The sequence below is a fragment of the Lutra lutra genome, chromosome 1 (genome assembly GCF_902655055.1).
Source record: "Lutra lutra chromosome 1, mLutLut1.2, whole genome shotgun sequence".
Taxonomy (NCBI): domain Eukaryota; kingdom Metazoa; phylum Chordata; class Mammalia; order Carnivora; family Mustelidae; genus Lutra; species Lutra lutra.
The window spans coordinates 171284640-171312559 of record NC_062278.1 but is presented as its reverse complement, the minus strand read 5'-3'; the positions used below and the strand labels follow the sequence as shown (position 1 = coordinate 171312559).

General features: G+C 47.4%; 1 protein-coding gene, 1 long non-coding RNA gene and 1 pseudogene across 8 annotated transcripts in view; 2 read left to right on the top strand and 1 right to left on the bottom strand.

The window, feature by feature from the left end:
- Nucleotides 1-27920, top strand: part of MTMR14 (myotubularin related protein 14) — a 47188-nt gene that overhangs the window by 6592 nt on the left and 12676 nt on the right. For 3 of the 6 annotated variants that reach the window (XM_047745691.1, XM_047745675.1, XM_047745710.1), the window contains exons 3-14: nucleotides 789-897; nucleotides 8894-8969; nucleotides 9272-9332; nucleotides 10805-10927; nucleotides 12229-12302; nucleotides 16786-16856; nucleotides 17479-17553; nucleotides 23015-23081; nucleotides 24550-24635; nucleotides 24904-24980; nucleotides 25246-25282; nucleotides 27579-27649. In XM_047745691.1, the coding sequence (XP_047601647.1) occupies nucleotides 789-897; nucleotides 8894-8969; nucleotides 9272-9332; nucleotides 10805-10927; nucleotides 12229-12302; nucleotides 16786-16856; nucleotides 17479-17553; nucleotides 23015-23081; nucleotides 24550-24635; nucleotides 24904-24980; nucleotides 25246-25282; nucleotides 27579-27649 (927 nt within the window). The remainder of the gene's footprint in view (nucleotides 1-788; nucleotides 898-8893; nucleotides 8970-9271; nucleotides 9333-10804; nucleotides 10928-12228; nucleotides 12303-16785; nucleotides 16857-17478; nucleotides 17554-23014; nucleotides 23082-24549; nucleotides 24636-24903; nucleotides 24981-25245; nucleotides 25283-27578; nucleotides 27650-27920) is intronic. The other 3 variants (XM_047745699.1, XM_047745685.1, XM_047745717.1) reach the window with 2 other exon arrangements.
- Nucleotides 4959-7276, top strand: LOC125109129 (60S ribosomal protein L13a-like; annotated as a pseudogene).
- Nucleotides 10921-27920, bottom strand: part of LOC125109134 (uncharacterized) — a 50938-nt gene continuing 33938 nt past the window's right edge. For both annotated transcript variants that reach the window (XR_007130133.1, XR_007130132.1), the window contains exons 2-5: nucleotides 23165-23235; nucleotides 14209-14364; nucleotides 13594-13738; nucleotides 10921-11290 (exon numbers count right to left, since the gene is read on the bottom strand). This is a non-coding gene — a long non-coding RNA (uncharacterized LOC125109134). The remainder of the gene's footprint in view (nucleotides 11291-13593; nucleotides 13739-14208; nucleotides 14365-23164; nucleotides 23236-27920) is intronic.

Below are 27920 nucleotides of genomic sequence, written 5' to 3'. Positions count from 1 at the left end.
TAGTTTCCCACCCTTTTAACTTTCCTGCCTCTCCTTTCTCATGCAACCAGAACCTCTGCCTGGCTGATTTGGGGCATTTTGCTCAGGACTGGTAGGTGAGTCTCTAAGAAAAGCCACTGTATTTAGGGTATACTGATTCGATTATGGCTTTGACTTGCTGGAGCTCATCTCTAAACCCGACTCTTTCATGTTCTGGAGGCTCTCTTACCAACCCCAGTGCAGTAACTACTATATTTCTCCATGTCATGAATAGCTGCTTTTTTACCTCCTTTGCTCCAGCATTCCCTGCCCTATTTGCTGTTTGGACTGTTAAAGATAGTTGGAATGTTGATGAAATATCAGAAGCTTATCACTTTCTTCTTAGCCGGCTCCCTGCAAGATCACAAAAATGGCCCTATGACTTCCATACGGTCCCCAGGGCACCTATCGTCTTACTCCAGGAGTAAAAAAATGTACACTCCAGACATAGCATCCAGTTTGCTATGTATATTTCTGTATTTTACATACCATGTCTTCAAAGTAGCTCATTTGCTTTTTCATTTTAAGGATTCTAAAATCAGGATGACTTAAATTTTATTACCTATAATACAGCATTTTTTTTCTTTTCTGAAAAGCTTAACATATCCATGATCTAGAATTTAGGGATTAAAGCATTTCCTAAATTTTAAATGAGTATTCACGCACACATCTGTAGACCTCTCATGGGGTCTTTGTGAACACACGCACACACATATATACCATATGCCCACTTAAAAGCCAGCCTGACCTGCCTCTTGTCTGTGCCTTAGGTTTCAGAGCACTGTGCAGGTGAGCAAGCTGCAAGACCTCGTCAACCGTAGCAAGACGGCCAGGTGCAGAGGACGGTTTGTCTGTCCAGTGATCCTGTTCAAGGGCAAGGTAAGAATATACCATAGCCTCACACTCCCTGAGACCCTCTTCTGGGGTAACTGACTTAATGCGAAGTGTGTGGTCATCTTGTTCTTGGCATTTGCCAGCCAAGTGTTGGGTGATTACTGGGTGCCTGGTGCTGTGCAAAGCAGAGAAACAGACCAGTTCTTATACCACCTTTCAGGGGAGTCTCTCCCCTTCCAGGGGATAGTCACACCGGAGTACCCCACCCTGTGTGTGTGTGTGTGTGTGTGTGTGTGTGTGTGTGTGTGTGTGTTTTAAGATTATTTATTTATTTGTCAGAGACAGAGAGCAAGCGAGCACAAGCAGGGGGACTGGCAGGCAGAGGGAGAGGCAAGCTCCCTGCTGAGCAAGGATCCTGATGCAGGGCTCTATTCCAGGACTCTGGCATCATGACCTGAGCTGAAGGCAGATGCTTAAACTGAGCCACTCAGGGGTCCCACCCAGCCCTGTGTTCTGGAGCCAGTCTGCCTACGTTCAGATCCTGGCCCTGTTACTTCCTGCCTATACAAGGCCTCAGTGTCCTTCTCTATAAAATGGGAATAATAATCATGCCTACATCAAAGGTTTATGAACTAGATTAGATCAAGTAATTTAATACATTATTGTTTGTTCATTCTTTCAGTCTTATAATTTACTAAGTGTTTACTGAATGTGTATTATGTTTCAGGCCTTAAGTAGGCCTCCTACATCAGTGTGTAGACAAAAATCCTTACCTTCATGGAGTTGATACTCTAGTGACATTCGTTAATTTGGCTCCCTAGCATGGTCTCATTTACCTATCTTTTTATAATCCTTTGATGTAACTGATGTTCCCATTTTGCAGATGAAACAAAGTGAATAAATTTCCAAATTTACCAAAAGAGCTGGGATTTGAACTGAACCTGGAATTCCTTCAGGCTACTACACTGAAGGATAGGGTCCTCCAGTGTGGTGTAAGAGGAGCTTGGACAACAGTGTGGAGTGACTCACCAGTGGCCTAATTAAGTGAGCAGGCCATGGCTTGAGAGCACTGGAGGAAAAACAGAACGCTCACTGGCAGATGGGGGAGGGTGTTCCTAGCAGGTGGTGCAGCATGGGAAAAGGCATGGAGACAGGAACCAGAGGGGCCAGGACACCTCCCTGGCTGGTGTGGAAGGTGTGTGCCAGGCCAGAGAATGGAAGGGATTGATGACAGGAAGCTGAATGCTGACCAAGGTGCTTGCATTTGCCAGTAGAGCAGTGTGATTTTTGAGCAGGGAAATACAGGAGGAAAGTAGCTTTTTCAGGAGGATTAGTCTGTGAGGAGCAGATGAAAGTAGGGAGAGCCTGGAGAATGGGAGGGGAGCAGATGCGGTCTCTCTCTTTGGTTGGCAGGTACACGAGCACGTGTGCTGCAGCCCCAGTAACATGCAGAATCCAGCTGTGGTTACCCAGTGTGGGTGGTCGAGTGTCCGCGCAGTAAGGAGGAGAGATATGAGGCTTGCCCCCTTTTGCCTTTCTTTCTATAAAATGGGAGAAGGGCAAATGTGAAAGGGGAGGCTTTCCTTGAATGAAGGCTTCCTTGGAGAGGTTGATTGTAGGGAAGAGCTTATATGGAAGTTCCTGTAGCTGATCATCTTACAGCTTTTCTTTTTTTTCTTTTTTCTTTTTTTTAAAGATTTTATTTATCTGACAGACAGAGATCACAAGTAGGCAGAGAGGCAGGCAGAGAGAGGACGAAGCAGGCTCCATGCTGAGCAGAGAGCCCAATGTGGGGCTCGATCCCAGGACCTTGGGATCATGACCTGAGCCGAAGGCAGAGGCTTCAACCCACTGAGCCACCCAGGTGCCCCATCTTACAGCTTTTCTTTTCCCCTCCCACTTTGGAAAGTTTTCGTGTTCCTGCAAGTTATTGGAACTCCAGTTTAAAGACCACTGCTCTGTGGAGCATAGTGCTTGTCACTAGAAATTATATAGGTAATACTCAAATCAGTATTTGCCCAAGTGTGTTCCATAGAACAGTAGTTTTAAGGATACACTTGTGTAAAGCATTCCCTGTCCATGAATGAGAAATTCTGCGTACCTGAGTTGGCCTGACCACAGGCTCCACTTTCATAAAGTCCATTGGTACATGTACATTGATCTAACAAAGGCTCTGGGACGTCTTAGAGCAGAGACACCTGTGTAGCTTTGTCAGGTCCGCTATTTCTCTTTTGTCTGTACACTACGAGTAGGGAACTTTCCTGAATGTGTTTGAGAAGGGCCACACTGAAGAGCTGAACAAGTGGGGTTGCTAAATGGCAGATTGTGTACTTACAGACTAGGCAGGCCTGTGAGAAAGGAGCCCTAAGCCACTTGATGTCCGAGGAAGACCAGTGAGTTAGAATTATTCTGAGGAGTCCTTGGCATTCATAAATGTTTATGAGGGCTTTCCCGTTAATCCTGCTTTCTTCTCCTTTTACACCTTCTTGTCCAGGCAGCATGATACCATTTCATACCTTTTGGCTTCCCCTGACACAATCGGTGTTCACTCACTTTTTACCTCCCTACATGTGCTTCATTCTAATTGTGTGTTTGATGTCTGCCATTTCCTCTCTGCCCTAATCCTAATCCCTTTGAGGACAGGGGCCTTGTCTGACTGTTGTCCTGCCAGCACCTAGCAAAGTACCCACCTGGCTTAGAAGTGGAAACTCACTTCCTGCTTTTGGATAAAGCAGTAATGGGCCCTGTGCTAGTGTCTGGGGTGACAGAGATGAATAAGGTGGTCCTTGTCCTCATGGAGCTCAGTGAGTGGCAGACAAGTAAACAGGCAACAGAGAAGGAGATTAGAAAAGGTGGGAGAATGTGTTGTGTTTTGAAATGGGGATCTCATCCTTAGATGTGTGGCACACGGCAGGCACTTGGTAACTAGTGCGGTGATAGCAGTGTGAATTACCAATACTTCAGAGGCAATACCTCTGCTAGGTTGGGGAAGGCAGGTGTGTTAGGAAATGCTTGCTTCCTTCAAAACTCAGTTCAAGGGGCACCTGGGTGGCTCAGTGGGTTAAGCCGCTGCCTTCGGCTCGGGTCATGATCTCAGGGTCCTGGGATCGAGCCCCGCATCGGGCTCTCTGCTCAGCGGGGAGCCTGCTTCCTCCTCTCTCTCTGTCTGCCTCTCTGCCTGCTTGTGATCTCTCTCTGTCAGATAAATAAAATCTTTAAAAACAAAACAAAACAAAACAAAAAAAACCAAAACTCAGTTCAATATGGCTAGTGCGACTGAGGAACTATATGTTTGATGTTATTGCAGTTAATTATAGCTGTAACAATGTGGAATTTTTTTGTTAAACACAGGGCTACTTTTTTTCCCCTTTAAATGCTAAAAGTAAAAGGCACCTGGCTGGCTCAGTCAGTATAACATGTGGTTCTTGACTTCAGGGTCATGAGTTCGAGCCCCACATTGGGCATAGAGATTACTTAATTTTAAAAATCTTTTTTAATCAGTTAAAAAAAAAAAAAGGCTAAAAGTAAACCATTCTAGTTGAGATGATGTGCTGAAAGTGTAAAATACAGATAGAATTTTTTTTTAATTTATATTTTTTGTTGAAGTGTAGTGAGGACTAATTATGTTGAGCACCTTTTATTTCTTTTTTTTTTTAAAGATTTTATTTATTTATTTATTTATTTATTTAAAGATTTTATTTATTTATTTGACAGAGAGAGATCACAAGCAGGCAGAGAGGCAGGCAGAGAGAGAGGAGGAAGCAGGCTCCCCGCTGAGCAGAGAGCTCGATGCGGGGCTTGATCCCAGGAGCCTGAGATCATGACCTGGGCCGAAGGCAGCGGCTTAACCCACTGAGCCACCCAGGCGCCCCAAGATTTTATTTATTTATTTGACAGAGATAGATCACAAGTAGGCATGGAGGCAGGCAGAGAGAGAGAGAGAGGGAAGCAGGCTCCCTCCTGAGCAGAGAGCCGGATGCGGGACTTGATCCCAGGACCCTGAGATCATGACCTGAGCTGAAGGCAGCAGCTTAACCCACTGAGCCACCCAGGTGCCCCAAATACAGATAGAATTTTAAAAATTTAGTACAAAAAAGGTTAAATATTAATGATTTTTAAAGTGATTATATGTTGGCAAAATATTTGGGATATAATTGGGTTAAATAAAATATATTATCAAAATTCTTTAAAAACTCAGTTCAAGCATTTAAGGGTAAAGTGTTCTCCTCTGCCATTTTCTCCCCCAACACTTGTATTTAGCTTTCAGATGATTAAAATTGGGACAGGTCATCTTTCTTTTTTTCCTCCCTTAAGAGATGGGGTGTAAAGGTCTGCCACTTTTATTGGTGTGTCCAAGTTGGTTACTAGATAGGCAAATCCTACAGAGCAGTAGTCCTCATGCAGAAGTAGAGGCCACTCACAATTAGATAAATGGAGAGCATTCACAGTGCATCCTGCTTTCTCAGTCAAGAGCTAAGCTTAAAGAAAGAAATGATGGGGTTCTGGTTTAGAGCCATGACGCTAAGGAGCAGGTCTCTTGGAGTTCAAGTCTGTAGTACAGTAGAGCTTCTGCCAGGTACTGCCTGAGGACCTTCCTTCAGAGGAGGCTAGTGCCTTACTTGGGGAATTAGCCAGCTTGCCCTTTTCAGTCTCATGAGTCCTCTGGGCCCATGTCTTGCTGCCTGACTTTCCAAAAAGGCAAGGATGGATCTAAGGAATATGGGAGGACTGGGACAGAAAGAAGTATCTGAACCTAGGAAAGAGTTCAAGAAACAGTCTCAGAATCAGGAGCCAAAGACAGTGTGTATCTCTGCTCTGAAAAGATTTAACAAAATAAATAAATAAATAAATAAATGCAAAGAGTGAGATTTGGTGTTAGCAACTTAGATGATGGGGATGGGTGGGCATGATAACACACACCAGTCAAACTCAAATAAGCTTTCCCACACGGCTGCTGAAGATGGCGGAGGGGCAGGTCCCTTGTTCAATGGCAGAGGCTATCTTCCGGGCTGCTGGGTGGCCATCGTGGCCAACTACGTATGGTGAGTCTTGAAGTCATGTGCTGTGAGGGCATCAACATATCTGGCAGTTTCTACAGAAACAAGTTGAAGTAGCTGGCCTTTTCTCTTCAAGCGGGTGCACGTCAACCCATTCTGTGGCACCTACTGCTTCTGAGTGCCCTGCTGCATCTTTTGGTGGACAGTGCGAGGCCTCCTGTCCCCTCAAGACCCAGTAAGGCCGGCTGTCCTGGACCGCCTCAAGGGATCCTGCCACCTTATGACAAGGAAAAGCAGGTGGTAGTTTTTCCCTGCTCCCAAGGTTGCATTGGAAGCCTACACTAAAGTTTGCTTGGTTGGAAGTACCGGACAGTAGCAGCCACCATGGAGGACAAGAGGAAGGAGAAGGCCGAGATCCATTACTCGAAGAAAAAGCCACTCCTGAGGCTATGGAAACCGGCTGAAAAGAACCTGAAGAAGAAAATTGACAAATGCATAGAAGTCTTCAAGACCCACGGACTACTGGTCTTGTCCCAATAAAATTGATTGTTTATTTCAGGGGTTGGGGGACCTCAAAACAAGCTGATGCACCCCTATTGTCTTGCTGTCAGAAATCAGACTTCCCCACTTAACATCAGAGTTTCTCAGGTGCTATCCCTGGGGATTGACACTTCCCTGCTACAGTTTTCCACTTCCCTGCTCCCCATTCCTGGGATGGTTCCCTTAGAGCAGCTCTTAACAGGGGCTTGAGGTGGGTCCATGGATGGACTTGGGAGAGTCCAGGAACCTCTAAAATGTAAGTTAACTGTGGTGCATACATTTTTTTTCTGGAGATAGTTGATCATTTTCATCAGCTTTTCAAAATGCTTTTGGACCCAGAAAAAATTAAGCAGCTCCCACCAGAGTGCATCCTTCTCAGGTCAGCAGGAATCCCAGCCCACATCCTACATCACAGACTGCTGGGACAACCTTCCCACGAATCTCTTCTTGTCCCCAGCCCTGAAAAAATATCATACCCTGCCTTAGGTTGTATGGAGGTTCCTTTTCTATTATCCGCCCCCTCCCCCAGGCTGTCATTACTTCAAGAGAGCTAGAAGGTGACCTGGTGATGCCCACTCACATCCCTTTCCTGTAGCAACAAAACCTTGTTTCTCTTATTATCTAACAGAGAAGAAAAAGAAGGCCTCAGGCAGTATTTTGTACTCTTTCAGGGACCTGCTTTACATTGCTGGTCTGGGTGGCCCATTGAGAAATGAACTTCACCCTTCTCTGTCATGCAGCTGCCCTTCTCTTTAATAAAAACTCACAGCCACCTCACTGCCATCCCTAGCCTTTAGCTAAACTCTGGGTTAATTGGCCTACCCATTACCACCTATCTCCTCCCATGCCCCCAACCCTACTGGATCTCATCACAGTTTAAAGATACAGTCTTTAAAAAAAAAAAAAAAAAGATACAGTCTTTTTTTTTTTTTTTTAAGATTATTTATTTATTTATTTGACAGAGAGAGAGAGAGAGAGAGAGATCACAAATAGGCAGAGAGGCAGGCAGACAGAGCTGGGGGAAGCAGGCTCCCCTCCGAGCAGAGAGCCCGATGAGGGGCTCGATCCCAGGACCCTGAGATCATGACCTGAGCCGAAGGCAGAGGCTCAACCCACTGAGCCACCCAGGCGCCCCTAAAGATAGAGTCTTAAAATTAGATTTTGAAGTTCAGTCCAGGGGCGCCTGGATGGCTCAGAGGGTTAAGCCTCTGCCGTCGGCTCAGGTCATGATCTCAGGGTCTTGGGATCAAGCCCCACATCGGGCTCTCTGCTCAGCAAGGAGCCTGCTTTCTCCTCTCTCTCTGCCTGCCTCTCTGCCTACTTGTGATCTCTGTCAAATTCAAAACAAAACAAAACAAAAAACTGAAGTTCAGTCCGGTTGCCTGGTTTCTAGGATTCTAGCTCTCAAAGTGATCTTTAAGTAATGAGGCAAAGAGTGAAAAAAAAAAAAAAAAGCTCAGTTACAACTACAGCATTTCCTTGTTGAGGAGAGAGATGTAATTTCTTCAAAACCAAACCAAACCAAACCCAAACATTTCTTCCTTATTTGACTCTCCTGCTTCCGAGGTTGCTCATCCCAGTGCTGAACAGTTCCAAATGATGATTAACACAGGCTTTGGAGGTAGATGGGTCTAGATCAAATCCCAGCTTACCCCTCCTTGTCTGACCTTACATATCATGTCACCTCCGTGTGCCTTCTGTGAAGTGGCAGCGGTGCATGCCACCTGCCACATCTACCTCATGGGCTCGCTGAGAATTCACTGAGAAGGTAGTGTAAATGTTTCAGTGCCATGCCCAGAGCACACACATAGTAACATCAAATCCTACATACATACACATGTGACAGCCCCTCAGTCTGACTGGTACTCTTCATAGCATTCTGGTGCCTCTTGTTTGGGAGAGATGCTCCCTCGACAGGGTGTAGATTAATCTGCGGAGTCCTGGGCGTTTCTTCAACTGTGCGCACTTAAGAAAATCATCTTGGCCATTGACCAGAGGGTACAAACTTGAGGATCTCCTGTACAGCAGAGTGATTATAGTTATTAATATTGTATTTTGTGCTTGAAAGTTGCAAAGAGAGATGATCTTAAATGTTTTTACCACATGAAAGAAATGATAGGGGCGCCTGGGTGGCTCAGTGGGTTAAAGCCTCTGCCTTTGGCTCAGGTCATGATCCCAGGGTCCTGGGATCAAGCCCTGCATCGGACTCCCTGCTCAGGACTTCCCCTCCTGTCTCTCTGCCTGCCTTTCTGCCTACTTGTGATCTATGTCTGTCAAGTAAATAAATTTAAAAATCTTAAAAAAAATGATAATTGTGTGACATGATAGAGCTGTTAACTAACGCAATGGTGGTAATGATTTTACAATCTATAAGTGTATCAAATCAGCATTTTGTAAACCTTAAACTTAGACATTTGTATGTCAGTTATATCTCAATAAAGCTGGGAAAAACAAGAACACAAAAAAACGCAGAAAAGCATCTGAAAATGCTGTTTTTCTCCCAGCACATTTGCAGGTCGGCTACCCTGGCTGGATGGGGGGAGCTGTATGGACGCACTGGCTACAACTATATTTTCTCAGGTGAATATTGAGCTACCTCCTCTGACTAAGAACAAGAGCCCAGATACAGAGAATAGCCACCCATGCTGCAGTGGCATAGGTAGAGAGTATGAGCAATCTGGGGGGAGACCGGGACCGTCTCTTCATCACTCAAGGAGGTGCTGGGGTAAAGAAGACTGCCAGGCACCCGGGACATCTGATGCCAAAGAGAGGAGGGCTGCCCTTGGGGGTGGTGTCAGAGTGGGGTGGGAGGAGCCTGGTCAGGAAGCCCTGGGGGTGGAGCCCTGTGCAACAGCCTTGGTGCTGACAGGTTTCTCTGGCAGGGGGTGCAGATGATGCCTGGGCAGATTCAGAGGACATCACCGAGGAGGACTGCGCTCTTCGGTCAGTGCCAGATTGTTATGGATCTGGGCTTGTATGGGGGGGGGGGGTATCTGACCAGTGTTGGGCATTTTCATACTATGTTCGTCAGTGGTCCAGGTGAGTGCTTTGGCTCCTTTCCTTCCACTGCTAACTCCATGTCCTGGAAATAGGGTCATTAAGGTCCATCCTATAACTTCTCACCAGAGCTGATTTTAATGGCTGGCTAAGCAATCTCTCTCCCTCCTGGGCAATCTCCCAGCCCCTGGGTCAGCAGGTCTGAGACAGGGCTCAGACGTCTGTTTGTGTGTTCAAGCCCTGTTGGTTACAGGATGCTGGCAGCCAGCCTGCTGGGTGTCACACAGCACACCTGGTACCAAGGCACAAGGCAAGGGCTGTAGTCCCCATGAGGGGACCCAGAGACTATAGATGTTATACAATTCATCAAGTTGTCATTGATGCCATAATAGAACTTGATACAGAGAAGTATTTTAGGCCCCTTAAAGGGAGGAAATGGGTTGGTTCACACTCTTCTACCTCCTTTCCAAACGTTTTTAGAAAATGACCCCCTAGGATATTTTGGAAAAGCTCCTTTGGATGGTCTGTACGGGGCAAAGTCTTTAACTGGTGTCAGGCATCTCTGGAATGCACACAAGCACCCTAGTAAGATCAGTTGCCCAAAATCATGGTTTGGTGCATGAAAAGGCATCTCACTATGCCCAGTTCTGTCTGTTAGTTCTGAGAGCTGCAGCCCTGGCTTGTGCTCAAGAATGTTTGGCTCTTCCCCTGAGATCAGACAACCTCTGCCTCAGCCAGGCCATGTTCCATAGCATGCACTGTTCTTGGCGAGGAGACCGCTGTGGACAGCAAAGCAGTGGGCATTGAAAAATTAATGGTGACTATGTATTCGTTCTGCTTTTGCCTTTATCTGTATGACTAGACAGCCTGGGGGGATTTGGAAGAATTTTATCTCCTTGCTTCTTAGACCTGCTAAGTAGAGGGAATTCACTTGCTAGTATTTCATGATCAGTTGCTAAAATAGCTCTAAAAAGTCCATCTCCAAACAAGCATTTCACTCTGTTACATTATGAGCAAATCATGTGGCTAAAAATGGTCAGAAGTAGGAAAAAGGGGGGGTGGAGGGAGATAAACTCTAATGGAAGCTCAGAGACTCTATTAGCCACCAGCTTGCTGCTTTTTAGAACTCAGATTATCTAGTCTTCGGGCTTAATGTCAAGCAGTGCCAAAAAGCTCTTTCCCAGTTCCCGGCTGCAAATTGCTCCTCTTTGAAATATGTCCCAGAGAGCAGGGTAATCTCTAGAAAGTCACCTTCCCTGAAGGCAGCTGTCCTGTCTCGGCCCTCCCCCCACCTTACAGAGAAGGGAAACAGAAGTTCTTGCCAATGACATCTATACTTCCTTGAACACGTCCCCTACCTCACAAACTTCTCTGAATGAATGTGCAGTATAGCTTCTCCCTTCGGCTCTTTGTTTCAGAAGTTCCGACACACATCTTTTTGATAAGGTCAGAGGCTATGACATCAAGCTGCTTCGGTACCTGTCCGTCAAATACATCTGTGACCTGATGGTGGAGAACAAGAAGGTGAAGTTTGGCATGAAGTAAGTACAGGCCACCTACTGTGAAATAGGCAGAGGTGATAACGTTCACCACTCTAAAGGTCAGTGATGGTATATAACAGTTACCAAGGGCTTGCTACATGCCAGGCCTCGTGCTGAGGGCTTTCTGTACATCTTCTAGCTGTATCTTCAAACATTCTTGCAAGGCAGGTTCTACTGTGCCCCTCTTGCAAATGAGAAACTAAAGCACGGAGAAATTAAGTAACTTGCTCAAAGTCATGGAGATAAGTAACTGAGGGGCCATGCGTCTCTAACCTGTGCTCTGCTGCCTCCTCCTCTTAGATGTTCTTGAAGATTCATCCCTTGGCTCCAGGTTCTGTACCATGTCTGGTAGATTAGAGTCTCCTTCAAGTAGAACAACAAAAACAGAAATCAGTATATATATACCCAATTTTCACTTTACATATGGACCAGATCTTGATATTTGATAAGGCAAAATTTGAAAATAATGGAAGCTGGGTTGAGGGGATGAGATTGTAGAAGTCCCCCCCCCCCAAAGTTTTAAATTTTTTCATAATATTGGCTTTATTTATGCTGAGATTGTCTTAGAAAATAAGGCATACTGTGGCCTTACAGCTCAGCTGTGTGTAGATACCTGAATATTCCCTTCTCTCTTCTTCCCTTCATCTATCGGAATGTCCTAAGTCTTTCCCTTTCAGATGCCATTTGTCCACCCTGTTTAGGAGTGTCCTCAGTGAATATTGGAGAAGACAGTAGAGGCGACAGTCCCCCTGAAGCCCCCTTTGGACAGTGTCTCAGTTACTTGCTGTCGTGTCATTCCACCCTCTGGGTTGGGGTGGTTGTGCTGCCTTCATTTGTGGGACTTAGCAGGAAGGTTGTTATGGGTGCCGCAGAATTGGAGGGTAACCTCTCTTGCTTGATAAGTTAGAATAGGGGGCAGAGAAGTTACATTTCTTTTCTTTTTTTAAGATTTTATTTATTCACTTGACAGAGAGAGATCACAAGTAGGCAGAGAGGCAGGCAGAGAGAGAGAGGAGAAAGCAGGCTCCCTGTGGAGCAGAGAGCCCGATGTGGGGCTTGATCCCAGGACCCTGAGATTGTGACCTGAGCCGAATGCAGAGGTGTAACCCACTGAGCCACCCAGGCGCCCCCGAGAAGTTACATTTCTTAATTGTTCAAAGTTAGCACTGCTGAAGGGAATCATTCCTAGTTCTGTAGACTAGTTTCTTTAGCAAGAGGTTCATTTTACGTTGTTGTAATACTCATTGGGGAATGGTGCATATGTGTTGTGATGCCATAACACATTGTGTCCTGTCTTGTAGTGTAACCTCCTCCGAGAAGGTGGACAAAGCCCAGCGCTATGCCGACTTCACTCTCCTCTCCATCCCGTATCCAGGTAGGGAGCTTTTTTCAGGGTCTAGTCTAGTGACAGGTTTCCTAGGACTGGGGGCTCTCAAGAGGCCATCTATACTTAGGTACATAGGTATCCTAGAGCTTTCCTGCGGATCTTATGTTTTGTGTTGTCTTGTTTTAAAGATTTATTTCTTTGAGAGAGAGAGAGGGAGAGAGAGGGAAACTAAGCAGACTCCTTGCTGAGCACTGAGCCCAACATGGTCTCAATCTCATGACCCTGAGATCCAGACCTGAGCTGAGACCAGGAGTCAGACACTTAACCGACTGAGACCCCGGCACCACTCTGTGCCACCATCTGCCCTCTCCCCCAGCGCCACCCCCCACAGAGGATCTTATGCTGATCAGCATAGGACGCCATGGTTCTCAGTTTTAAGTTTTCACACTTAGGGTAGGACACTGTCCTGGAAGGCACTTTCTATTTGGGGTCCAGGGATTAACTCCTGGCTCAGGTACTACTACTACTATAACCCTGAGCAAGTTACTTCACCTCTCCAAGCCTCAGCTTTTCTCAGGTGTCATTTGGAACTTGGAAAGGCTTAAACTCAAGGTTTTGTTGTGAAGCTTAGATGGGATCATGTTTGTGAAAGTACTCTGTGCAGATAAAATACTATTTTAGCATAAAACATTACTGGCTACTCTGTGTCAGCAACTAATGATGTTGCGCTGGCCTTTGTGGTTGTGAACCTTTGAATGTCTGTCTTGGGGTGATCAAGTTATTTATGGAAATTGCCCTAAGTGAGGCCCTAGGTGATGAAGAACATAACTGCTGTGTCCCCAGTTGTATGCCGTTGGTGACCTCACCATGTTGTAAACACTTTGGTGTACACAGAGCTAGCTGCATTTGTCTCTGGTGCCCTGATATGTGTGAGACCTGTGGCCAGGGCAGTACTGAATGTACTGGATAGTACATTAGTCCAGTTGGTAACATTGAAGCTTTCTGACAATACCTGCTTGTTCAGCAAGGGAGGCCAGAAGAGCCCTAATGTCAGCACAAGACTTTGTCAACAGACAGCAGGAAGTGTTCTCTCTCTCCTTGACATCTCTCTTCTGCTTCTCAGCATCAGCATCTGGCTTCCATCCTGTGCTGGACCTTGTCCTCTTATATTGGGGCCACAGAGCTAATAGCAAAAGCTGGCCACTGACAACAGGTTGTTGTACAGCTGGGTCTTCTCATTAGAACTACAGGGTTATCAGTGCCTGGCAGGAGAGGGTATCCTCCCCATTGTGAGCTGGTGGTATTCAAACCATGACCGTTGATAGCCCGGCACTCTTACCGTAGTGGCCTCTCCTAGAGTCTCTCTTCACTCTTCTCTGCCAGCTTAGTGGTTAGTGCCATATTGAGCAGGGCACGAGTCTCAGCCTTATAGTTCTGTGTGTCTTTGAACAAGCACCTCAACCCCATCTCGCACTGGCTTCATCCTCCATGAAAATGAAGATAATGGTGCTTATTTCAAGGAAAAGTCCCAGATTTATCCCTAACACATGCTCAGTAAACACTAGGCTAAATGATGTGTACACAGGGAGGAAAGGCTCAGGGAAGTTCCTCTTTTCTGAAAGCTGCTGGGGCAGAGGCAAACCATGATGATGCTGCTGTGGGCTTGACAGTCTCAGAGCCACATTGTGACAGAAGTGTCCCTCCCCCCGACGCCCCTGACCCCCCTCCTACCCGCAGAGTGTCTGTGCTGGAGCAGTTAGATAGCTCTAAAATTGATTTTCAGACCCAGCTCCCAACTCCCAGGAGATGTTTTGGGGGTCTGCAGGGCGAAGTACTCTGCTGAACAAGAAGAGTCAGTGCTGTGCGAGGAACCACACATCGCTTTCTTTGTTTATATTTAGGTTTTAAGTAGAGCTTGGTTTAGAAAAAATAGTTTTGCTAGAAGTTTGCATACCACTGCTCCAGAACTGTAGCACCGTATCCTTTCTGCTGTAGTGTGGCAACTTGCCAGAAGACTCCCCAAATCTTAACACCCATTGACCCCGTGATGCAGCAGGCCTTAATGCAGCCAATGTGGGGCTGAAGATGTTCATCATGATGTCTGTTCATACTAGCAGAACATGAGAAGAAGCATTCTCATTAGTCAGAATGGTGATTACATAGTCATAGAAAAATGCTTAGACTTTTTGATGCTTAAGATGTGAAGCAGGACACAGAATTGTATAGTACAATGTCAATGTCAACAATGTAAGGGAAAAAATGCTTTCACAAAAGGGCCAGCAGGAAATAGCCAAAATGGTAAGATGCTACAACCTGTGAATTTTTTTCCCTGTTCTTCCCAAGGTTTCTATGTACTACATCTGATAGTTGTGTGTGTGTGTGTGTGTGTGTGTGTGTGTGTGTGTGTGTGTTAGTGGGAGGGAAATCAATAGGATTCAAATCAATAGAAACCATAAAGCCAGAGGTGGGGGAGATGCTATCACACATCCAGGTAAGGGGATGGGAGAAGCACTTTTTACCTGCTATGCTTATGTTCTTGAATTTCTTTACAAGTCTGGATTGCTTCTTCTCAAGGAAAAGAAACAGTTCGCATTACTGAAACCCCAGTCATGAGCTGCACTTTGTAGCTGTTCATGGCATCTCAGCTGAGTCCTCTGAAGACCGTGAGGCCAGCTAGGCGCTCTGATGCTCTCAGTTCTAACTCTGTCAGATGAACTTGGATTTGGACTGGCCCTTGACCCAGAGAAGTGTTCTGGGAGCACTTCCTTCAGCATACCAAAATAGCTGAAGACTCAGCTGCACAAGTCTGATTGGTTTTTTCCTTGAGCCAGTGGCTGTTTTCACCCCTGCTTTTGGTCCTATCCCTCTTGTCTCTCAGTGGGTTCAGGAGCCTGTTCAGGTAATGAATGTCAGGCATTTCCCTGGGTACTGAATCTATTTTAAGTCTGTCCATTTCTCCCAAGAAATTGCCTCTGCATCACAGGCTGGCTGGAGCTCAGCCCCGAGCCTTCAGTGTTGATTTGAGCAGGTTGAGTTTGGGAAAAAAAAAACAGTCCTTCAAAGGAGCTCTGATCAATAATTGGTGGCTTTTCTAAATCTGGACTCATAAGCCCAGGGCCTCTGTCTGATATTTGTATTTCTTCTTTCTGCCAGAGGGGCACCCTAGAATAGACTGGAGTATTAGAGCTGAGGATGGTTTCCTGACTTCTCAGTCAGCAGTGAGGCCTTGAGGGATTAGAGTGCAGAAGTGTGTGTGGAATGGAAGCCCAGGATATAGGACTTGGGCTGCATTTCCAGACCTTCTTCTCCAAAGGAACCTTTCCTATCTTCTCTGGGGTGGCCTCACACAGGAGGGGAGGGTGGCCTAAGAGTAGCTGGGGAAGTTTCATGTGAATTTTTTTGGCCTGTGGCCCCCTCTCCAGAATTCCAATAGCCGTTTATTGCCATTGGGTGGGGACCTCACCAGACTTGGACCTGTGGCCAAAGGCATGTGGCCTCCAAAGTTTGTATTGGTTCTGGTTGAGGAATGAGAATAACTTCAAGAAGCTACATTGAAGTGCCTTCTCCCACTCTTAAGGTCACAGCAGCCCCAGTATGCTCCCCGTGCTATGGTGGATGAGCGAGCCTCATTGTCTGTGAGCCAAGCAGTTGACTATAAGCAGCAGTGCTGGCCGTGTGGGCCCTTCCTGCAGCAGCAGCAGAATGGTACAGTCAACACCACCATTATTTATAACACTAATGGCTATCATTTGAAAGCCATCTGTACCTGTGCTTGCTAGTGTTTTATATGTATTGTTTCATTTTTAACCATTTCATAAATGAGAAAATCAAGGCTTAGGGAAGTTACACCACCTGCTTGCAGTCACAGAGCTAAGTGAAAGGCTGAGATTTGAAGCCGAGAATGTTGCTGAAAGCCTTTCTCTCCACAGTTCCTCTCTGTATTCCTGAGGGCCTACTCTGGCAGAGTTTCTTACAGTTTTTCTAGAGAATGAGATAGGAAAGCACCTCTCAGCGAGGTCTTTTGGAGATGGACATGTCTCTTGAGCACCTGTCATGTTTCAGGCACTGTCTATGATCTTTTCTACTATGTCACCAGAGGCCTGTGAGGTTGGTGGTAGGAGGGAAAATGATCCTCGGTTACTAGGGAGGTGGCTGAGAAAAGTGCTGTTGACACTCAGATTGTAAACCATGCTTTGTTTGCTGGCCGTTGGCACTTCAGGGACAAGTAGGACAAAGGACCTGAAATCAGGGAGAAGTGACCAGTATCCACTGAGCCCAGATGGAGAAAGATACAAAGAGATCTGCAGGCTGACAGTACCTTATCAGGAAGGCTTGTAACTGGAAACCGAAGGAGCACTAGCTCTTGCCTGTCCATGCTGGTCCACAACCTTGTCAGCTGTGGTCACATATGGGGCCCACCAGTACGGAAAAGCTTATGACTTGGTAGCTGCTTTGGTCCTTTAGCACCCAGAGGCATCTCAGGAAACTGGGCTAGCAAAGGTGAGGTCTTACCTCTGCACTTCTTTTCCAGGCTGTGAATTTTTCAAGGAATATAAGGATCGGGATTACATGGCTGAAGGGCTCATTTTTAACTGGAAGCAGGTATGAGCAGTAACAATCATCAACTTGGGTCTTAACATTTCTTTGCAAAGGGAGGGCATGGAGAACAGCTTGCAGTCTTTTGGGGGAAAACAACTACCTTTTCCTTTCTCTTCTCTGCCATGGATGAGTATCATTATTTTCCCTCCCTCTTGTCTTTGTATGTATATGTTGAAGTTCTCATATATGCTTTCCTCTCCCCTTTTAATTTATCCCTTTCTTCAAAGGTTTTGTTTTTTTTTTTCAGGGACAGGTTAGGAAATATCCTTCCTCTCTGCTCTACCATCTGCGTAAAAAGTGGGACCAGCATTCTGTTCCTTTCCCAGTCGGCAGAAGCCGGCCACGGGAGCCTGCTGGATGCTGACTATAGATTCATCATGTCTGTTTTGGCAGCAAACACTAGAATGGCCCACTGGAAAACTCCACTTGGAAGCAGTGTCTAGTCCCTTTGATTTTAAAACTGTCCCTCCTAGGGCAGCATATGTTTCTGGCCCAGAGAAGGCAAGCACTGTGGAGGGATGTCATGCCTGCCTTTGGTAGCCACAGCTTCAGGGTTATGACCTGCCTGTCACCATGGCTTCTCCTGGTGGCCTCTTGCATCTCACAAGTGTCTTTCTACCCTCAGGACTATGTCGATGCCCCATTGAGCATCCCTGGTTTCCTGACTTCCTCTCTGAACATTGACTGGAGCCAATATCAGGTAAGGGGCCTGACTGGAGCAGGGCAGGATAAGGGAGGAGGATGGAGGGGATCCCTGATGCCTGCCCCAGAAGTCCTTCATGCAGAACCAGAAGGTCCGGCTGGTGCCCTCTGACCTCTCACACACAGCCTAGGAAAGAAGGAGCTGCTTATCCATTTAGCTCTCTCCCGATTTGCTCTTGGCCCAGAAAATCAAAGCTTTCTGATCATGACTCACTCAAAGATTTACGTCCACCAGCAGCTTCTGTTTCCAGAAGACCTCATGGAGTCTGTGTTTCCAGCTCTGGGCTTTAGTGACTTTTTTCATTTTTCCTTTTAAATGCATGTTCTGCCAGAGGAAGTGCAGAGCTGTCTGACCTCGTTTGATTATAGAAACTTTAAAATTGTTTCTGTTGTGCTCCTCTCCCCTCTCCCCATGGAAGGGGCCCCAGTCTTAAGCATGTTTAGCCCAGTGTAGAAACCTAAAGGCCATCAGCAGTTTTCTTGTCACTTGCCTCAGTCAGGACTAGTAGCCTTGCTCTCCCCACTGCCTTCTCCATGTCTGTTCCTTCTGTCTGACTGCCACTTCTCACCTCATCTCATCTGGCTGCCACACTGCCTTTAGGATTCGGCTCCGATGTACACTCTAGGAAGACTACTCCAGTGTACCTCCCTTCCCCTCTCTCCAGAGGGTTGGATGCCTATATCTGCATTCCCATTGACCCTGGGCATATCTGTCATGGAATTTTCCACTGATTTGTAGTCACTGATGTAGAGATCTGCTTTTCCATCTCTGGTAGACTGACTCCCAGAGGATGGGGAACCATGGCTTGGGCATCCTCAGCACAGAAACTGGCACAGAGCCTAGAGCCAGACAGGCCAAGCCAGCGCCTACCTAGGAAACAATCTTTTTCCCTCCCCTTTTTTGCCCCTGGGTCTGGGCAGTTCCCATACAGCCTTGATGTCTCCCTCTGGCAGAGAGGCCAGGAACACCGATTAGGCAGCTGTGTGCTCCCATATCCCCTTGAGCTTTATGTCCTGGACTGTAAGTGGTCTGTAAAGGCAGAGGCTGTGCTTATCTTTTACACCAGCCGTTGATTACAAAGTTGATAACTGCATAACTATTCGAATGAGTTAGAGTGGTATCAGATGTTCTCTATGCAGATATTTCTGCAGGAGGGAACTTAGGAAGAAGAACAAGTCAGTTTTTTGTTGTGCCCCGGAAGCCTAGAGAAGAAATGGTTTAGGGGACCCTATCCCCTGGTCTCAAGTCCTAGGTAGTACCTAGACAGATTGAGTGGCCAAAGGAACTTGCAGGTTTCCTTCTTAATTTGTTGTATGCAGAGGTGTCAAGTGGGCCCTACCCCTCGCCACCCTTACTCTTGTTTCTGGCACCATTCTGGTTTTTTGTTTTGTTTTGTTTTTAAGATTTTATTTATTTATTTGACATAGACACAGTGAGAGAGGGAATACAAACAGGGGGAGTGGGAGAGGGAGAAGCAGACTCCCCCCCCCCCCCCAAGCAGGGAGCCCAATGTGGGGCTCCATTCCAGGACCCTGGGATCATGACCTGAGCCGAAGGGAGATGGTTAACGACTGAGCCACCCAGGCGCCTCGTGTTTTTTTAAGATTGATTTATTTTAGAGAGTGCGCAAGCACATGCATGTGCACACAGGGGACAGAGGGACGGAGGAAGAGGGAGAGGAGAGACAATCTCAGGCACTCCCCACTGAGCATGGAGCATGACACAGGGTTCAAGCTCATGACCCTGAGATCATGACCTGAGCTGAAATGAAGAGTTGGATGCTCATTCTGGCCAAGCAACCCAGGAGCCCCTCTGGCACTATTCTTCTGATGCATAAACTGGGCTTGATGAACTACTTCACTAAAGGTGCAAATAGGAGTTTAATGTGTTGACACTGCTTAGGATGTATGTCTCTTTAGGAAGGAGTCCTGTGCATATGAGGAGTAGTTCTGCTTAGTATCTCAAGGCCCTGCATCTAGACCCCAGCTTGCTTGGCCCTTCTCTCCAGGCTTTGTGGTTTTGAGCAAGTGGTCTCACTTTCCTCTAAAAGTAGAGTTGACAACACCTATTTCAGAGTTGTGGCAAGGTTCAAGTATGGTCATTGTATGAAAGTGGTTCTGAACTGAAGTGCCAGATCAGTTTTAATGATGATAATTCAGAAGTGGGCTGCTAGCCTGTTAACTCAAGGGCGTGAACACTAATAAAATTCTAGGCACAAAAGTAGGAAGGCAGGGCATTACTCAGCCACTTGGTCTCACTGGGCCTTCTACCATCCTCTTCCTCAGCCAGGTATGTTTTGCTCTGCCTTGTCAGCCCCTTCAGCATGAGTGTCCAGGACTCCCTGTTACTCCTCCTTATCTCCCCCAGGTGACCTCATCTCCTGTCCACTCCGTCAGGCCACTGCTATCACCTGACCCAGGATTCTGGGCCAAGCCTTTCTTGGGGATCCACATCTACATCACCTCTTACCAGTGTCCCCTTCATTCATCCACCTTAAACTCAAGCTGTCTGAAATGGAATTGGCCACAACCGACAGCATCACAGGCCCTCAACCATTTACCTGGATGCTCAAAGTCAAAACTTGAGTTTTTTTCCTCCCACATCCATTGCCAGGTCCATCAGTTCTCTAAATCTCTGCCCTTGGTGAAACTCTTCAGATCTTCTTGCCTCCATCTCCTGTACCCCTAGCCTAGTCTGGGCTACTGTCATCTGGGTGCATCTCATGTCTGAAAGGGCGCCACATTGAGGGGGAGCTGGAAACTGTGAACGTAAAGCATTTGAACAGGCCCTGGCAGATAGGAATACTCAAGTGATGGAACAAGATCATCATTGTCACCCCTTCCTGAGACTGCACTGACTGACTTTCCTGTTTTCCTCAGAGTACAGCCAAGTGACCCTTAGTGAGCCACTCAGCTCCACACAGTCCAGCCTTGTGCTTGTGACTAGCTGTCCTTTCCCTCTTCTCCGGCCACACTGACCTCCTTTCAGCCCCTTAGGGAAGAATGCCCTCCAGGTTTGCATGTGCTGTTTGTTCTCTCTGCCAGAAAAAGCTTTTCTCCTTTCCCTCCCCTCTTATATGGATGCCACTACCTTCAGGAAGCTTCCCTACTGGTCCCTTTGGTTCATAATAGGCTCAGCTTGCTGGTTACATGATCCCACAGGTCTCCTTTTAGTCAGCACATCTGCAGAAGTTCACTTTGTCTTCCTTCTCCCACGGCCCCATTAGGGGGCTGGGGCCGTCATGGACACTGCTGTTTCTCAGGGGCAGGCCCTCAGTGATGTTCACAAGTGCAGGAACACTTCTGGCAGTACTTGTATGGGTGTTCCTGCCCTCCATGTAACTGGCGTGAATTTCTTAGAGGTCTGCTCATTCTTTCGGTGCCATAAGACCCGATTTCCAGTGTCTGCTTCTCCTCAAGCCGGCCCCTGACCATGAATAGTCAGAGAAGTAACATCCCACACATGCCTTCTAGTCCTGAAGCTCTAGGCCTTGTAGACGCAGAGATTCTGAAATAGCCTCCACCTTCACTGGGCTCAGTTTAGGAAAAAAGGTAATAGCATAAGCATCACCTGGGTAGTAGAGGTATTGACCAGTGGCTTCTGACGTCTCAGTGGAAGATAATAGGGCTGGGCCTTTGAAGGATGAGTAGGAGTTTGCCAACCATGGGGAAGAGTACTCCAAGCATAGACACGTAAGCAGTGGCGTGGTGCTGAGTTCTGTCCCCAGAGACTTGGTCGTGGAGCACTTAGGACGAGAGAGTTAGTGCTGAGTCTAGATTTTAGTGCATTTCTCAGATCTTCCTTACCTTCTGCAGGCCCCTCAAACTTTAGTTTCATACTCTGCTATCAGAGAAGTCCCTTCAGTATAGCATGTGACTATAAATGTGAGTCTCACAGTCTGGCAGGGCTGGGTTCTGTCCCAGGTCAGATTAGCTATATGATTTTGGGATCCTGTGGTTCCTACCCTAACACTGGGTGCAGTGTATCTGCTGCCTCTCCTTGGTCCTTGATGTCCCCTTCCAGTAGCCACCATGGTTATTAGAGCTCTGCAGGCCACAGCTGTTGGTCACTTCTTGCCTTCTCCTGGCTGCTGCGCCTTTCCCTGGGCTTTGTGCTGCTGCACGGTTCCTGCCTCCTCCCTTCCGCCCCTCCTGCTTTTCCACACCTGCAAGAATCACAGCTCAGAGGAAATTTGTTGGCAGTGGTGTGTATGACAGGTTGAGCCAGCTGAGTGACAAGACCCCTGTGCTACTATGGGTAATGACTTTATTAGTGCAGTGCTGCAGCGGCCGTCTCTAGGGCTGCTGAAAGTAGGTCATAACTCTCCAGGGACTGTGGGAGGGTCAGGTAAATGAGCCTGTTTTAAATTCATGGGAAAACCATTCCAATTACAGGTGCCATGTTCACCTTCCCCCAGGAAGTGCTCTCTCACTGGCACCCGCTAGCCTCTCCACACAGCCCCAGGACACTTATAAGCAGTTATGTTGAGAGGCTGTCCCCAGATGGGGGTAAAGGAGCCTCAGAACTGGGTCAGGCCCTTCCATGGAATTCCAAATTCCAATAGACTTTTTCAGAGCATCTGGTTTAGACTTTTTGTTTGGGCTAGAACAAACTACTATACTATACTTTTTTTTGCAGTTTTTCTTATTTTTCATTCCCCGCCCCCACAACTCATGGGCCTCCTGTTTTAAAAGATTTTGTCTGCCAGTCAGATTGCAATTATTATTCATCAAAAGTCAAGTACACAGGGGCACCCAGGTGGCGCAGTTGTTTGAGGGTCCTATTCTTGGTTTCAGCTCAGGTGGTAATCTTGGTCATGAGATCAAGCCCCCTGCATGGGGCTCCATGCGTGGGATTCTCTCTTCCTCTCCCCATCCCACTCATGCTCTGCTCGCTCTCTCTCTGTCTGAAATAAATAAATCTTAAAAAAAAAAAAAAACAGTATGTAGTGAATAGCAGTAAAAAGTGAATGAAACATGGTTGATGAGGAGGTTGAAGGTTGATATTTTCTGTGATGTGATAGCAGGTAAAAGAATGGCTCTTTCCATTTGGCACCAGTGTTCACGGGCTCAAGACTCTGTTTTTGCCTCTATCAACTCCCTAGACAGCCATGCTGGGAGCCCAGGGCTTAGATGAGGCTAATGTGTGTCTAATGCTGCTGGGTGTGGGGCTCTGAGTTGCCCAGGCCCCTGCATGGCTTCCTGCTCCACCATCACATCATGTTAGAATGCAGGGTAAGGGTGGCCCACAGGGTGAGGGTACAGAGAGAGGAGGGAGGAGCTCTTGGAGTGGGAGTGAAATCTCAGATTATCTGGGATTTGGGGCCTATGGCTTGTGACCAAGATGCTGGGGTACTTGTTGCCCAAGAATAACCCTTGGATTTTATTTTTTAAATACCTTAAGTTCTCAGTCTGAGTTACATATTGATTCCTAGACACCTTTTATTGTTCTTTAACAGAGTTGGGACCTGGTGCAACAAACACAAAACTACCTGAAACTGCTGCTTTCCATAATTAACAGCGATGGTGAGTCTGCCTCTGCCCGAGGCCTTCTGGGTATTCCCAGGTCGTGATACTGTGAATATGTTTCTTGGGGGTCACGCACCTACCTTCTGCTTTATGGGAGAAGGATTTAAGGATTCCCTTGTCCATTGGCAGCTTTATTCCACATCCTCAAAACCTAATAAAACAAAATTGTGAGCTCATTACCATCTGAACTATGCACGGTGTTTCTACACTAGGTCAGCTGACCTTTGATCATCAGTGTTGTGCATGGGGCCAGAATTGCCTCTTCTAATTCAGGAAGATGAGAGAAAAATCAGTTCTGGTTTCTTTCTTTCTTTTTTTTTTTTAAAGATTTTATTTATTTATTTGACAGACAGAGATCACAATTAGGCTGAGAGGCAGGCAGAGAGAGAGGTGGAAGCAGGCTCCCTGCTGAGCAGAGAGCCCGATGCGGGGCTTGATCCCAGGACCCTGGGATCATGACCTGAGCCGAAGGCAGAGGCTTTAACCCACTGAGCCACCCAGGCGCCCCTGTTTTGGGTGTTTTGGTTGGATGGGTCCATCATGCTCAGGGTCTCTAGGGTGGACTGACAAACTCATCAATACCAGTCAAGACTTCTGTGGGGTTGCTCTTGCTTAAAGAAGTGGAAATGTATTAAGCTTACATAACCAAGAAAGCCCCAAAACAGAGCCAGGTGCCTAAGAAATGTCACAAAGAATCTCCTCGTTTCTCATACCCACTGTCTCATTAGCTTTGTAACCATTCTAGATTTGTTTCCTACCATCTGACCTCCCCCAGAAGAGAGATAGAGCCTCTCTCAGAGCTCATGCTCATTGGCCCAGATTAGGTCAAGTGCCCATCCTTTAAGCAGTCGCTGTGACCAAGTACAAAAAGGGCACATGCCTACCTCTGGAGTTAGGCAATGGTTCTCTACCTGGAGCAGTACTGCCTCTGGGAAACTGGGTGTTGTAGGAACTGGAGGAAGGGGGCTTATGGAGAAGGGGGTGTTGTAGGAACTAGAGGAAAGGGGCTTCTGGAAAAATGGGTGTTGTAGGAACTGGAGGAAGTCTGCTAACATTTGGTTCATGTTAGCCAAGAATCCCAAATGTCCTGCAGTTCCTGGGACAGCCCAGCACACTGAAGAATTGTCTTCTTCCAAAATATCTGTAGGGACCCCTGAGAAATGCTGGGTGGGGATGTGCATGTCAGCCCCCCCCCCCAAATGACTTGGGCAGTACTATCCAAACAGTACTGCTTTTCTAGAAAGTAGCCAGAAAGAAGAAGAAATGGTGTGCACAGAGACAAGTGCCTTCCACCTACCCCTTTCTGGGAGTAGGTGGGAGAAGAATCTTGGGGAGGCCCACCAGGAGGAGGGAGACTGGGGGTGGTATGGCTCTCTGATACCAGACCAGGGTGGTGGTATGCCCTCTTTTCATGCATCCATATTTGCTTTTCCTCTGGGTTTCCTGTTGCGTGGCTCCTGAATAGATGACAGCGGGCTGCTGGTACACTGTATCTCAGGCTGGGATCGGACCCCCCTCTTCATCTCTCTCCTACGCCTTTCCTTGTGGGCTGTGAGTATGGATGCGCTGGGCCGTGGGGTCAAGGATCTTCCAAGATCTACTCTGGGGAGCAGTAGGACTATCTCCAGAAGTTAGAGATTGGGAGTGAGGAACCCCAGGTGTTCAGAGCACGTGTTAGGTTTAACACTATTTTGGGGACTGTTGGGCAGCCTGGTTGTCACTGGGTCTGTGGTTGCAGTTCAGCTTCTGGGACTAGGAGAGGGCTTTGTCATGGGGAGTCATTTTTCTAATTTTAGCATGTCTCTCTGGTCTTTTCCAGGATGGGCTTATCCACACATCCCTGAAGCCTGCTGAGATCCTCTACCTAACCGTGGCCTATGACTGGTTCCTCTTTGGGTAAGCCTTCGGGGAATGTTAGGTTGTTGGGTGGGCACAATGCCTTGGGAACAGTGTTTCTGTGTGTATGTGGGTGTGGTGGCTCCTGTGACAGGGTTAGAGGTAAAGACAATTCTACCTCCTTGGGAAAGACAGAAGGTGCCTGTCAGGCCCCACCTGAGATTGTGGTGCCAAAGCCATGGTCTGTCCCCATAACTCCAAGTCCCCTTTTGCCCTCCTGTCTTGGGGCACTGTTCGCTTTGACCTCCTTGCATTCTTGTTGCAGGCACATGTTGGTAGATCGGCTCAGCAAAGGAGAGGAGGTGGGTACCATGAGCAAATGCCGGGGCTCTGAGAGCAACAGCACGACATCCTGCTTGGCGTCCACACATAGTGGGCAGTTCCTTGCCTAGTGCATGCAGGGATCAGGCAGCATGGCCACAAAAGCACCAGCACAATAGCCCCCATTCTGAGCCTCTGTTCCTCTCCTGTGCAGTAGAGAATAATGCTTTCCCACATGGCTGCCATGACCTCCGGCTGTCAGTCCTCTTCTCCTTGCTTTTGCTGCCATCTTTCTCATGTGGATGACCTTATTTTATGCACTCAGTTATAGAATGAAATTACAAGCCTTTCCTGGGCTCTTCAGCCCTACAGCTACAGCCCAGAGGTTCTTCCCAGTCTCTCTTTCCTATTCACACCATTCAGCAACTATTAAGCCCCAGGGCCAGCCAAGCAAGCAAGGTCCTACCCAGCTTCTCCCCATCGGCCCAGGGAGCAGATCCACACCAGGCACAGACCCAGATCAGGCACAGCCAGCCGGCCTCCAGGATCAGGATCCTTACTCTCTGGGCACTGTCCCCTCTTCCTCTCTCTGCCTTCTCTATACCCCATCCTTTTCTACTTTTTGCAGTCTTTGCCTCTTTGGTATGCTTATTTTTCAGCCTGTTTTCCCTGCATGCAGACCTGGACTCAGACCTGAGTTTGAACCCTGTTTGTCCCACCTATTACTTGGTGACCTTGAGTAATGTGATTCACCTTGAATCTCCTGGTGTCGATCATGCTTCCTCACAAAGAGAATGAGTCTAAGTGTCCAGGGTGGGAGCTGTCGCATAGCATTAGCGCTTTTTCTTCTGCCCCCTGTCCACCCCCCCCCACCGCCTTTTTCCTGAACCATCTTTCTCACCCTCCTAAGGCTGCCTTCTTTTCAAGCATCTTATCTTGTGCCTCTTCCTTTTGTTCCTCCCTCTCAGCAGCTCCTCTCCCCTTCTAAATCTCTTCTTCTGAGTGCTTATCACATCTGCCAGGGCTGCAGAGCTCATAAGCCTGTTCCTCAGGGGCCTCCATGAACTCTGTCAGAGGCAGTGACTTTGGCAGTGAAAACAGCACGTAAAGCCCCTTTGCAGCCTCTCATTTGGAGACTGACTGGTGCTCCCGAACATTCTGCCCTCCATACCATCTCCCCTACCCTCAGAGCCAGCCAGATTCTGCCTTCAGAAACTGGACAGAGGATGAGGCCAAGTCCACTGGGCTCTGGGTTCAGACCCTGGCCATCTCTCAGCATCAACAGGAGGGTCTCCTCAGCTGGAAGGGTTAGTTTTCAGGGTGTGGGCTTTTCTCTTACCTCTACCAGACACTCTAGATGCTGATGCTTTAAAACAAACAAACAGACAAACAAACAAAACAGTTAAATGGCACTCTGTCCTCCTCCCCAGCCCTTGAGGTTCACAGCACGCTAGCATATTAAAGATTAAAGAGTCTGTGGTGAAGACACCTATTTAATTTTATGTAACCCAACATTTTCATACTGACCTAACCTGGGGTACCCTCCCTCCCTTTTGGTGGGGGTGGTGGTGTTTGTTTGAGGAAATCATATGGGGCTCTGGGATACCATGTTTGTGTTTATCCAAGTGAGGGTTTGATGGGACCACACCTTTCAGAATCACTGGGAAGTTTGTTTAAAAACTGCAGAGACTGCTTTGTGTGCACTTCATGGGGGCCCATTTGACTAGGGCACTGGCTGGAAGGGAGGAGAGAGGTGGTGGGACTGCAGCTAGAGGTCAGGATCCGCCTCTTGCCCCTGCCCACCTCAGACTCTGAGCCAGACCTTGGCTGCCCCTCATCCCTGGTTCTTCTGAACTACTATTTCTGGGTGTTCCTCCTACAAAATCTGGTCCCTTTCCTTTCCATCATGTTCAGTGCCCATTAATCTCCTCACCCCCAAATAATCTCTCTCCCAGCTGTTCTTCCCAGTTAGCCTCTCTCCTTGGGATTCTTAGGAAAGGCTGAGCAGGGAAAGCTGCCTTCTCTTTATCCTTTTCAGTGGCTTGAGAACATGCATGTTGAATTTGAAGATGGTTTGAAAACTCACTGGCTTACCCTTGTACATTTTTCCTTCCCTCCTTGCCCTAACCCAGGCACATTACCCTGCCTGCCAAACCCTCTCCCACCCATTTATACCATTTATAGAGCAGAATATCCATCAGGGTCCCTGAGGCAGGGCTGTTGTCCATCAGGGGCTGACCAGGTGGCTGGCTCCCCTCTCCTGGGAGCTCAGTCACCTAGATTTCTCTCCTTGGAGAAAGCTGTCTTCTCATGTGTGCTGCTTTTTGGTTTCTTCAGATTTTCTTCTTCTGCTTCAATTTTTTGAAGCATATCATCTCTGAGGAGTTCTCTGCTTTGAAGACACAGAGGTGAGGAGACATCTGTTCTCTCCCACTGGGCAGGGTACTCTGGGAAGGGCCACTATGGGAAGAGTAGGCAGGCTCTCACTCACCGTCTGATTCCCTGCCTGGCTTCTCCTGCATGCTTGGCAAGTTAGCATCTCATCCCTGCCTTCCCTCTGAGGCCAGGGTAGGGATTCCTGGTGACAGCCAGTGGGGAAAGAGGCTCTCCTGCTTGTGAGGCAGGGCTGGGGTCAGCCTGCACTCATGCAAACAGAAAGGCTTTGGGACAAAGGAGTGG